The 13,104-nt window shown below is 49.9% G+C and overlaps 1 protein-coding gene across 1 annotated transcript in view; it reads right to left on the bottom strand.

Moving 5' to 3' along the window:
* STK35 (serine/threonine kinase 35) overlaps positions 1-13,104 on the bottom strand; it is a 38,633-nt gene that overhangs the window by 19,155 nt on the left and 6,374 nt on the right. Inside the window, exon 3 of the mRNA XM_056121775.1 lies at positions 3,230-3,980. Coding sequence (XP_055977750.1) covers positions 3,268-3,980 — 713 coding nt within the window. The 3' untranslated portion in view covers positions 3,230-3,267. The remainder of the gene's footprint in view (positions 1-3,229; positions 3,981-13,104) is intronic.

Genomic DNA, 13,104 nt, shown 5'->3' with positions numbered 1-13,104 from the left:
ATCCAATAAAACAGAAGCTCCACAATCACTAGCATTGCAGTTTTGCTTGCCATCTTCTGTACCTTAAGCCATCCTGGGCAAACGGTTTGCCATTTATTATGAAGTAAATGTGAGGAATGCATATCTCCATCTGTGAAGCTTAGTGGGAGGTGGGGGAAGGGTTTGGAATCAATAGTTCCTCCCAACTCACACCAGATTTAAAGAATTTCTTTATACAGCTGTTTTGGAGTTTTTGACTATTCACAAAGGTCTGCGTCCAGATCCATGAATGCTAAATGTCCAGCTAGGACAGAGCAAGAAAGGTGATAGTGAAGGGAACGCCAAATGACTTACACATTAGCTGTCAGGGAAACACAGCAGAACTCTATTCTTATTCCTATCTCAAGACCACCTACTTCGCTGACCCAAAAGAATCACTCCTTTTTAGCTAAAGCCTTGTCAGCAAAAGAGCACGCAGCCCAGGTATGGATGTCCAAAACGGGAGCCTTGATCTCAATTAGTTGTGACAACTCCATAATCCTAACCCAAATGCAGGTCCTCCTTCCAATGACAACCTCCTTCCCAACCCAGGGCAAACTTAATTCTAAGTGGTTTTTCTTTTACAGGTGAAAAAGATGAGCAAGAAATGGGAAGCGACAGCATGAAATACAATTAAAACTCTGTCTAGCCAACCCCGCTAGGGGGTCTACCATGACACTACTCCAAATTGAGTTTTAGGGACTGATGTTCTCTAACTTGTAAGGAGTAGGATAAACCTGGCCTGGCACCTGGAAGGAACTTAGATGTTTGCAGAATGAAGAACTGTTAAGAGTTCGTGACTCACTCCAGATATAACTTCAATGAGAACATTACAGCGGTAACCAGGTTCACCCAAATATTTACCAGCTCTAGTTAGAAATCTGTTGCTGAGGGAGAGGGAGGGGCTGAGGACCCACCGAGCTGAGAGACCTGTGCCTGGTGGGCTCTGAGCTTCTTCCTGGTGACCACTGGCATCCTCCTCCTCCTCCTCCATCACTGCCCTCATCTCCAAAATCCACCACTTTGAACTCAAGCCTCGAGTTCTGCAAACCCAGCCGGCCAGGCAACTCATCTCATCACCTTATCTCAGACCTCATCAAAATATATGGGGAGTTTATATCTTAATATCCAGCTTCCCCACTGACACTAAGCAAGAAGGGAGGGGAGGGAAAGTGCGGCATGAGAGCAGCTCATCCCTGCCCGTGTCACCCCGGGAGGCTGGATCAGTGACTTCTTCGCTCCTCGCAGGGTTTGAAAAGGTGAAGCAAAACGGCAGGTCCAAGAACACCAAGCACAGATGGTGGCCTCTGGATCTTTTCTCAGTTCCCATAGAACATGCCAAGGGGGTTTCTGCTTAGGAAGCTAATTGACCCCACTGGTCTCCCGGTATCCAATTTAATTTACACATGCCACAGCTATTTTGGGGGGTCGGGAGGGCAGGGGCTGGGTCACACCCAACGGCTCAGGAGACCATATGTGAAACTTCACACTGGGTCTGGCCACATGCAAGGCAAGTGCCTTCCCGCCAGTGATCTCTTGGGCCCATACATGCTACAATTCCTTTTTTCCCCTTTTTGGGTCACACCCGGCATTGCACAGGGGTTACTCCTGGCTCTGCACTCAGGAATTACTCCTGGCGGTGCTCAGGGGACCATATGGGATGCTGGGAATCGAACCCGGGTCGGCCGTGCGCAAGGCCAACGTCCTACCCACTTTGCTATGGCTCCAGTTCCATGCTACAATTCTTAAGGCTACTCTACTTGGGGTACATGGCTCTGCACTCAGGAATTACTCCAGCGGTGCTCAGGGGACCATATGGGATGCTGGAAATCGAACCCGGGTTGGCCACATGCAAGGCCAATGCCCTACCTACTTTGCTACTGCTCCAGCTCCATGCTACAATTCTTAAGGCTACTCTACTTGGGGTACAGCAGAGCCTGGCAAGCTCCCCGCGGCATATTCAATATGCCAAAACCAGTAACAAACTGGGTCTCATTCCCCTGACCCTTAAAGAGCCTCCAAAATGGCAGCATTGGGAAAGACGAGTAAAGGGAGACTGCTAAAATCTCAGGACTGGGATAAATGGAGATGTTACTGGTGCCTGCTTGAGTAAATCAAGGAACAACAGGATGACAGTGATACAGTGATACTCTACTGAATCAGTCATCTGAAGTCATCTTCAGGTCCCGTTTCTCTTATTTCTGGATGCTTCCCTCCCTCACGGCTCTTGTTCCTGGTACACATTTTTGGCTTTTGTAGAAAAGCTCTGTGCACTCTCCTGATTACCACACGTCAACATTCTTCAATGACCCAAACTTGGTGGGATCTCTCAACTGGTCTGGGGGGCCTTGGGCTTGAGGTACTCTACAGGGGGCTAGTTATTTGACCTGGGATGCACCCTCTTGGTCTGCAATCTCTACTCCTGCCTGTGGGAAGCATTCCCTCTAATGTTTCATTTCTACCAATACCTCGCTCATCATAAGGAAAATAGGATACAAGTTCTTAGCTCATGTCCCAAACTCAGATGTAGAATGAGAATGGGGCAGGTTCTTGCTTCCATTACCCCAGCGCCTACCTCGGTACCCTGGCAAACCAAAGGCTACACTAAATTTCGCCAGTCCTATGTGAATATGATCCCTCATGAATAACTGTGTACAGGACCTACAAAGGAGAGACCTCCGGCATGTAAAGAACAGGGCCAGTCCCAGTACACAAAGATACAGATAATGGACAACTCAATGGAATGAATGGCAATCTCTAGCCACACTTTCAACGGGGAACTGCTCATCATTGACTGCAAGGGACAGGAAATAAGATTAAGTTTAGTGTGACCTAAACCATACAGAAATGGACCTGAGTGGACGAATATGAAGGATAGCATTTGCTCTCGAGGGGGGGGGGGCAGAATAAATACTTTTGCATTTTCTAAAATAAGCATTTATTAAATGAGAAAATGTGTTTCTTAAAACCCTGAGACTCGGCTCACACACACTCAGGCTTCTCTGGACTTCCCAACTCACTCAAATAGTCACACACATCTCCTTATCGAGAGGATGTGTCCCCTCCTGGGCGGTAGAGAGGCCTTTTGATGACAATCTCTCGACTGCCTCCAACCCTGCATCCCCCCCACACCTCCGTGATTTCTACTTCAGGGCCCAGGAGGCAGAATCCAGTCCAGGAAGTGTTCATGCAGAACAAAAAGTTCACTCACCTAGTTTAAAAAACACCCAAGATGCTTTGCCCTGAATTTTAAGCAGCACATGTGACCTGGTCCATTCTGGTTTCAAGTTCAAAGGCATCAGGCCGGTCCTGTGGGTTAGCAGCTAACATATCTTTCAAGAGCTGCTTGATCCCCTCAGACATGGAAGTCCTGCGTTTCTGGGGGATGTGCAACTCCATCTTTGGGTTTTCTAGCAGCGCCTCACCAACAGGGACGATCTCGGTCCCCTGTTTAATATAGGTCCCCAGGAGCTCCTTCTTGGTCTCAGAGTCAATGAAAGTGATTCTTTCTATCATTGCCCAGATGATAATGCCCAGGGCAAAGATGTCAGCCTTGGCTGTGTAGTGTCCCTCCCAGACTTCGGGGGCCATGTAGAAGTCTGAGCCGCAGGCTGAGGACAGCCAGTATTTATTCACATTCACATTTTTGTTGTCTTGATTGCCCTCCTTGCCTCGGGGGGCCAAGCCAGCACAGACCTTGCTCAGGCCAAAGTCTGCCACCTTGAGGACGGGGGTGCCCGAGCGCTCTGTGATGAGGATGTTGTCTGGCTTTAGGTCCCTGTGCACGATCTGGTTTTTGTGTAGGAAGGCAATGGCGCTCGTGAGTTGGAGCATGAAGCTTTTGTTAGTGGCTGGGTCCGGACTCCGGGACAGGACGTACTGATTCAGGTCTCCACCTTCACAGAACTCCATGACAAACCAGAGATAGCAGGGCTCCTCAGCATAACCCAGGATCCTTTCTCCTGAATCAAAGGAAGACCGGAGAGAGCTTGAGTGAGATGGACACATTCACACCCCTTGCAGACTACAGGAAAGCAGCAAATTAAAGGGCGGGGCGGCAGGAGACAAGTGCTCCCATCCGAGAGGAACGGGGCAGCTGGTACCCCGCCGACTCCCAGGAGGAGGCCCACCTGACTCTCAGGGCAGAGTCACCTCTGACCAGCCGAGATGGGACAGGTGTGACACAGGGACCGTTGTGTAGCACCTAGGCCTGGGGGTCCATGTACCTGGAGAATGACTGGCTCAAACGGGTGAACGGCCGGGAGGCCACGTGGCTCACCTCTCCCAGTCTCTACTGCTGCTCCCAGTGGCCACATGGAACCACTTACACTGTGCCATATTGGCACTTGCCATTCCGTGGAGGAAACAGCCCTGCCCTATAAAAGCAGCCATGGCTCACAGACCTAATCCACCTGACCACAGCGCCACCTGGTTTCACTGCTCTGGACCCAAACAGGCAGCCCCACAGCCTGACCCCATGCCTCCCGGGGCTGCTGCTGAAACTAGGCAGGGCATGGAGAGGACACAAATGCTGAGGTGACAAGCGCTTCCTCCCTGACCTGCCTGCTCCCGTTCCGGGTATGCCGTGAGCCCAGCACATGTCTGGCACCAGAGAGGTGCATGCCCACCCTAGGGAGGGGGTTTCAGCGAGAGGGGCCGGCAGGGGAACCAGCCCCAACTCCTCAACATCAAGGGGGAGGAGGCAGGGAAGAGCCACCACGTCTGCAGGAGGGGCGGGTGCTGAGGGACCCTGCACAGCTAGGGAGCTCACAGGTCAGCAGGGAGAAGGGAATTCCAGGTGTGAGAAGGAACAAACACTGTATCAAACATTGGTTCCAGGTATCAAACACTGGAACCAATGATGGGAGAGGTATAAAACAAAGTCTGTGGGAACACTGGGGCTTGAAGTAGAACCAAGTGGTGGAATCAGGTTCCACGGATCAAAGACTCGAGTTCCCTCTTTCTGGAAGCTTCCGAGCCACGCCTGCAGGCGGGGCAGGTGTGACCAGCGGTATGCTCCTCAAGCCCATGTTCTCCCTCCCTGGCACACAATCTCTTTGCTTATTTTCACTCTAGATGGTGTTCTCTTTCAAACAGGTACTTCTTTTTCTCCCACCCCCATCTTTCTAAATAAACTTCAATAAAACTTTCTTGCTTCACCAAAAGAAAAAGAAAAAGAAGAGTGCTGGCATCTCCAAACAACTCCCATACTCTTCATAAAGTAATGAATGGACACTGAGTTATTCCATGGAAATGATCTGATGACAACTGCCCCCAAAGCTAAGCCCAGGCAGGCCTAATTTGGCTGAGGAGGTGGTGGCGGGGCCTGCTTTGGGGAGAGAGAGGGGTCCCCACAAGGATCATCTGTGACTGAGTCAGAGCCTGAAGGCAGATCCCCGTACAAAGGGGTGGCAGGGGATACAGTCCTTGGTAACGCCCAAGCAAAGGCTGCACCTTTCCAGACAGCCTCTGCCAATTCCGCCCCTTTACTCTCAGAACTGGTGATGGGCAGGCCACGCCGCTAGCCCGGAGAGCCTGGTGCTGCCAAGGCACACAGTCTACCAAATCCAGTGGCTTGGGAGCTCAAGGTTGCGGCATGAAGATGACTCCATGGTAAGGGCAAAACTCTAGGTCTCTACACCATGACTGGACACATCACCCTTCCCTTGTAATTATACAATTTGTTTGTTTATATTACAATCAAAGTAATACAGGTAGAACCAGTTATGGGCAGATGGGGTTTTTCAATCAGTTCCTTCCCATCTCATAATCCTCTTTTTTATTTTCCTTTTTTAGGTCATCAGTGCTATAGTGGGCAGAGGCTCTTGATCTCAGAACACTGCAAATTAAAAGAGGGATCCGAAGACCCAATCAACCCAGACCCAGTGAAAGAGCCATAAAGAGAAGAACAAGAAGCGTGTGCTGGTGATAGAACCAGACAGGAAATGATTAAAAAGCCATCAGATTCCTTCTGCAAAGGCCACATCAGAAAACAGTGAAACTTTTCGTGGAGAAATAAAGGGTGGGGAATAATGATTATTTTATATACAAAGCTGGTAACTATGGCAACTGAAGTGAAAAAGAAAACAAGTCTGCAAAACAGACTGTAGTCTAAGTCCAGGTTATGGGAATCCAAGGACAGAAAATAAAAGAGTTGCCCTGAGTGAGAGGGAGCGGCCGGGGAGGAGGCAAAAGCCCAGGAGATGCTTACAGGAGGGAGCTGTTTGTTGAGAGGAAAGTTCTGGAGAGGAAGCAGACGCGGGGCATGACAGAATGGAAAAGTGGTGGACGCAGCTACTTGTCAGGAAGACAAAAAGCTCTTCTTCGCACAGGCCAAGGCCTTACGCTTATTTCAGAGAGACGTCTGGGTCTGTGCTTGGCAGAAGAAGCTGTCCACTAAAGTGCCAGGCACGTGTGAGAATCCCTGCTCCCTTTCCACAGACTTATTTGCCCACCTGGGCTGCTCAGCTACTTCACAGGAAAATGGAGGAGGGTCTATGGCTTTTCTGTACAAAAAAGAAAGCCATAGGACTAAAGCAATATATAGCAGGTAGTTGTTTGCCGTGCATGCTGCTGACCCGGGTTCGACCCCTGGCATCCTATATGGTCCCCCGAGCACTGCCGGGAGTAATTCCTGAGTCCAGAGTTAGCCCTGAGCATCACCAGGTGTGGCCCAAAAACGAATAAATAAAGGAAAGCCAAGGTGAAGAGTAAGGAAGGGCAGAGAACTGAGGGCACACAGGCCAGAGTTTAGGTGCGACTCTGCCCACTGGCTAACTGAGTGGCCTCAGAATGAAGCCCAATGGGAAGGAGCCTGTCCCAGGGACAGTCCCTGGGACTCAAGTCTTGGTCTTCTCACCCACACTGAGCAACTGGGATTAAGCTGCAGGCATTGTTCGCATTCTGCAGTCTGGACGTGTTTGGGAGGTGGAGCAATCACATCCTGGTGTCAATGACAGCCTCACCCAGCCTGGACCCCAACATAGGAAGCCATCAATTTTACTGATTCCAGAGCTACAGGCCACAGAATTAAGTTTTCCTCCACTGGTTAGGCAAAAGAGGGTATTGAAACAAAAATAAAGTGAAGCATGTGACCACATCACATCCCTAGGACTGTGAAGAGCTAAAATCCCTGTTGTGACTAGACCAGGTCATTTTCTGGAGGGACCTTGTTCCCAATGACTTCTACAGGCGCATCTGAATAAACAGACACTAAGGCGCAGTCCACCTATTCAACACTTGCCTCATGCCCCGGGTCAGGAACTTGCCCCAGACCACCGGCAAGAGCCCACACAGCCAGTCCTTCCAGCGGTTAGGCTGTCTCGGTCTCACAGAGCCAAGAAACGCATTTTATTAAAGACAGGCAGGCCCACCTTCAGGTCTATCTTACTGCCTTTTCCATCAAGTCCAAGGGCAGATATTGCAGAATTAATTTCAAAACATATCCTATCCCACAGTTAATGAAGAAAATGAAAACAAAAGCAAAGATCTCCCATCTCCTTCCCCGCGAGAATAAAGTAATGTGGAAGACTTCCAGTAAAAGGTGGCTGGCTTTATTCTGGAACTTGAAACCAACGGCCTCAGCTTGAGGGTAAGAGCCAGCAAGAGCAAAGTAAAAGGGGAGCATAGCCTAGCAAGGGACACAGTACACCCTGGGGCTTCCATAAGTGGCTTTCCAAGCCTCCTTCAGAAGTTCAACTTCCATGTTCTAGTAAATTCCATCTGAACACTCGCCGAGTAGACAATGCTTGTCAGACAGAGGAAAGCCTGTAGAACAGCATGACTACAGCTCTGAGAATGAGGAGTAGGGGAAGGCTGTTAGAAGGACGGTTGAGAACCGCAGCCGGGGCAGCCCCTGAGCTGTGCTTACAGCACAGGGGTGTCACCTGGCCACAAAGGACATGAGTAATCTGGGCCAGCCCAGAAGAGAGGTCATCAGAAACGGGGAGAAGCAAGGGTTGAGGCAAGAGAGGCTGGAATCAGGTCCTCAGACATGGTGGGTGGCTGAGTCAAGGATCTGAACGTAGTTTGTCACAAATGACAACAACCGACAATTCTGGACCGAGCTGAGAAAGATCACTGCTTACTGACTCTAAGAAGTCAATCTTAAAACATCCACTTTAGCGAGGCACAGGCACCTGGCAAAGCTTTCACTCACCATCGACTTAAGTTTTGATCACAGAGGCTGAACAGGTGAAGGGGCTCGTCTTAGAACGAATGGACTAAGTTTCCCTCTTGAGGCTGAAAGGACCCCAGATGGAAGAGAGAGCCCCCCCCCCCCCCCCAACTCACAGGGTGGAGGCAAAGAGTTAGTACAGCAGATGAGGCATATTGCCCTGCACACGGAGCGAGCCAGGTTCAATCCCAGGCATCCAATATGGTCCCCTGGGCTCTGAAGCCCAAAGAAATGAGCCCTGACAAGTTCCAATTAGAATTACCCCTTTAGGTTATGCCAGGCCAGGAAGACTCTGATGGGAAGGCAGGTTTCTCATGGGGCTCCGAAGTGTGTCTAATCCTCTTGCCCACCGTGGCCCCCTTCAACTGGTTTCCCCCTTGGACTCTTCCCCTGTCCCAACAGTTGCCCTCAACTCTTACACTGTGGTCTTTTCAGAATATCCTGGGAGCCAGACCTGGGGGGGAGAGGGAGAGCGGTCATTTGCTGCTCCAGGCAAACCCCTCATAATCCCCAGTTTCCTCAGAGAACAGGCGTAAAGCCCCCTGGTTGAGTAACTGGCCTGCGGGTCTCGGTGAGAGGCAGGACTCAGTCTTCAAGGCCTGGATTCCTGACTGTGGGGTTCAATCAATGCTTAGTGCCATCAGCAGAATTTCTCAGACATTCTACTTCCTACTCTGACCCAAGCTTTTATGCACTGCATCCAAGAAGTTACAGTTCATCAAGACTCAAGTGGCTGGAGGTCAACTGTACAACATGCAGATTTCATTTTTAAGTCGAGGGCTACCAGACCAAAATTTTCAAAGATGATAATGACTTGGCAATAGACACACAGCTCTGAAAATCACTCGATCCATTTGACACGAAAACCCCACTCTCAAAATTTATTGTAGAAGTACCAAGAAGACTGTCACTGTCCTCCAGTTGTTCATCGATTTTGCTCGAGCGGGCCCAGTAACGTCTCCATTTTGAGACTTCTTGTTACTGTGTTTGGCATATCGAATATGTCACGGGTAGCTTGCCAGGCTTTGCTGTGCGGGAGAGATACTCTCGGTAGCTTGCCAGGCTCTCTGAGAGGGGCGGAGGAATCGAAGCCAGCTCGGCCGGGCTGGTTGCGCGCAAGGCGAACGCCCTACCGCTGTGCTATCGCTCCAGCCCACCAAGAAGACAGTAAACAAAAACTATGCCAGGAGAGTCACCCCCACCAGCAGCACAAAAATACACCCAGGATGTGTATTTCATAAAGTATGGTAAAAATGAAGAGCTGGAACGACTGCCAAGACCAGCTGATGTGAACTACAGCATGACCACTTGGATGAAGGCATTCACAGTTCATGTTCTAGACATTCAACAAAACTTACTAAAAAGTCAAAGAAAGAGGTCTTATTACAAGTCATAAGGAAATTTAATGGAAAGTGGAAGGGGGATATAAAGTTATAGTCACATTTAAAACTAGAAAGGATCCAGAAAAAAACCAAGTTTGAATTTCTTGGGAGTACACCATACCACCCTTGGTTTTATGGTTGTACATTAAGATGCTTTATTTAAAGCTCAGCGAAGTTCAGACCTGAAATGCTCAAGGTCCCATGTGGTATGTTCAGGAAGATGGAAGCACAGACTTCACCCTACTTCCTATCTCAGCAACCGTGGGCTGTGTAGTGTCACTACAAGGTGGACAGTGTCAGCACGACAGGGTGTGTTCAAAGAATTTCCTAAAATTAGACAAACTTGACTATGCAATAGAGAACAGACCCCCATGGGGTGGCTGCCAGAACAAGATACAGAGGCCGAGAATGAACCTGCAGAGCTAGTTAAGAAGGGGGGAGGGGTGGGCAGGTAACAGCCAGGCCTGGGGCAACAACCCCTCCCCACACCTGTGTGACAAGGTTAGGTGAGTCTGGGCAAACCTCTCAAGAGCCCAGGGTCTTCCATCTCCCATCATCTGGGAAAAGACACCTCAACTGGGCTGTTATAAGGTGTAATTACAGCACTCTTGGTGGTACCTGAACCAAGGAGGCGCAAACAACTTGTGTCTGGACATCACTAATAGCTAACACGGACATAAGGCAGGTCAAGAACACAGAAAACCAAAAAGAGAACTAGGATGGAAACCTAGAGCCTGGTTCTTCAGGTGGCTTGACTCAACCCTGGTACGTGAGACCGGGCTAGTAAGGGGAGCCCTGTTAAAAATGCAGAGTCCACTGGCCAGACCCAGGGAGATGACTGGCAGTCCTGCTTGGTTCTCTTCTCCGCACACAAGGACGACTTCCATTCACCACTGATAACTCACCCTTCCCTCCCCACAAACACAGTCCTCATTCCTGGTGGCTTTTTCCCCTACAGCAGCTCTCATAGGCTACAGTGAGGAACACCCATAGCACTGTCCACCTCCATTACATACATGCAGGGACCCGAGTCTGGGGCTGCACACACTTGCCCCTTTAAGCACTCAGTTGGGTCAAAGGAACCCAAATGAGAACTGTGAGCTGGAGAGGCTTTTTGAAAAAAAAGAACAAAATGGGAAGTCCTAGTATAGGGCAACAGGAATGTGTAGAGACAATGTTGGTAAGAATCTAGATTTTGTGAGTCACTTGGATTATCTCCCAGCCCCAAGAAAAACACCCAACCTGGGGTAAAAAGAGGTTGATGCTCTATTAGGAAGTTAACTTCTCCTTGAGAGTTTACACTACAAAGTCTTACCCAATGCAACCCCAATTAACCAAAGCTCTCAATTAGTAAGGGTTATCCCCATCTCTTGGGGCTGGTACCTAGAATTCCCAACGCTCACGTAAGGAAGACAGCAGATTGGTAGTAAGACTGACGGTGTGAGGGTTTGTCCCGAAACATTCAAGGGCAGTCTGGAATGTAAATAAAGGGTCCCTGGCAACCCAACACAGGGAAGGCACCCGAAAGAAATCAGTAGTGTCACTAATTAAACAGAAGCCATCCTTTCCTAATAAATAACTATGCCCAATTCTGACAACAAAAACCCCGAAACAAAACAGAAGAGCCTAGAATTTAAGGCATCTGTCCCAAAGGTAAAATCAGCACAGGCCAAGAGAGCAGACTCAGGAATCAGAGATAGATAGCGAGGAGGGTGCTTGTCTTAGATGACACAAGTTTGATCCCCGGACCCCACGTGGTCCCTCAAGCACCACCAAGTATACTGTCTCCCGAGAGAGAAAGAGAGAGAGACAAAGCAGAACCCGGCTTCTTGCCTGGACTTGGGTCCTGGCTCGGCTGTTCCCTGAAGTGTCTGACCCTGGGAAAGTTGGTTCATCAGCACCTCAGGCCTCTCCTGTTAAGAACTGGGAGCAGGGCTGGAGCGACAGCACAGTGGGTAGGGTATTTGCCTTGCACGCAGCCAACCCAGGTTCGATTCCCACATCCCATATGGTCCCTCGAGCACCGCCCACCAGGAGTAATTCCTGAGTGCAGAGTCAGGAGTAATCCCCTGTGCGTCGCCGGGTGTGACCCAAAAAAGAAAAAGAAAAAAAAAAGAGAACAGGGAGCACAGTGGGGGACTCCACAAACAGTGCCCGCACTCGGGACAGACAAGTTAGTGGCCAGGAGTTACCTCACTCCCGACACACCAGACCCTCAGGTTTAGCTCTCGCTAGCATCTACATGGGAATGAAGCCTTCTGATTCCAAGTCAGTATCAGCATTCTGTGTGTCTCACTCATTTCCGGGGGGGCCCCACCACCACCTCTATGTCCGAGAGGTCCAAGATCACCATGTAGAGTTCCTGGAGGACCGCTGAACTCTGGGCCCCAAGCTACTCGCCAGAACTCCAAACTGCTCTCCAGAGGGCTGGGCCTCAGGCTGGCCACCCCACAGCCGGTCGGTCCCCTGCACGGGCCCTGCTCGCCCAGGCACTGCCCTGCAGGAAGGCACTGCTTTCTCAGCCCCCACCCCCTCCGCCCTTCTTTCCTTCCTATGCCTCCATCCTACCGGTTGACTCCCATGTCCATTTTCACCTGGGGCTCCGTGGGAATATTCTGGGAGCCAAGAGAGCCTTTATCACTGGATGAGAAACTCTGATTCCTCATACCCCACACTGCAGCCACTGGGGCCTGTCATTCCCACGGAAGACACTGTGGCGCCACTTCAAATGCAGTGCCTGGCAAGGATGGATACAGCTAACACACCCCACACCCCAACTCCCCCACTCCCCCCCCCAAAAAAAACCTAGGCCAACATCCCATCCACATTAAACTATCCACAGGCATCCAGAGTACCACAAACACCAAGTAATTGGCAAAGTACAACTGGGGCTTACCCAGATGAGGGGCCAGGCTCCCAGTTTTTCCAAATTTCTCAGCATCCGGTTCTGTGAACCTTCCGAGTTTAACCTGGACATTATAATTGTGTCCTAACTTGTGTACTTATTTGTGAGTTAGAGAAAGAATTGTAATTTTTTTTTCTTCTTTGGTTTTGGGAAATATCTGATACTCGGGGCTTACTCCTGGCAGGCTTGGGGGACCCTATGTGGTGCAGGAGAATGAACCCAGGTGAACCATGTGCAAGGCAAGTGCCTGATCTGCCTTACTATCTCTTGGCCCAATACCAGAACTTCTGAGTTTGACAAAGATCAGGCTTACTTGCAACCTAAGTGGCAGGAATCTTAAATTTAGTTAAGGTACAATTCAGAACCTGGTCCTTTAGCAAGGGAAACAAGGAAAGAAAAGCCAGCAGTTAAAGCCTCCACTCTTGATGAAAAGTCACCCCAACCAAAAAGTGAAACAGTATTTTTTTGTTTGTTGATTTGGGGCCACACCCAGTGATGCCTGGGCTTATTCCTAGCTCTGCACTCGGGAATCACTCATGGTGATTCTTGGGGGGCATATAGAATGCCAGGTTTGAACCCAGTCAGTTGAGTAGGCCGTACCAACTCTCTGGCCCTATGAATCA

This window comes from Sorex fumeus, unplaced genomic scaffold (assembly GCF_029834395.1).
Source record: "Sorex fumeus unplaced genomic scaffold, SorFum_2.1 ptg000044l, whole genome shotgun sequence".
Lineage (NCBI taxonomy): Eukaryota > Metazoa > Chordata > Mammalia > Eulipotyphla > Soricidae > Sorex > Sorex fumeus.
This window is presented reverse-complemented; position numbering and strand designations above follow the sequence as displayed.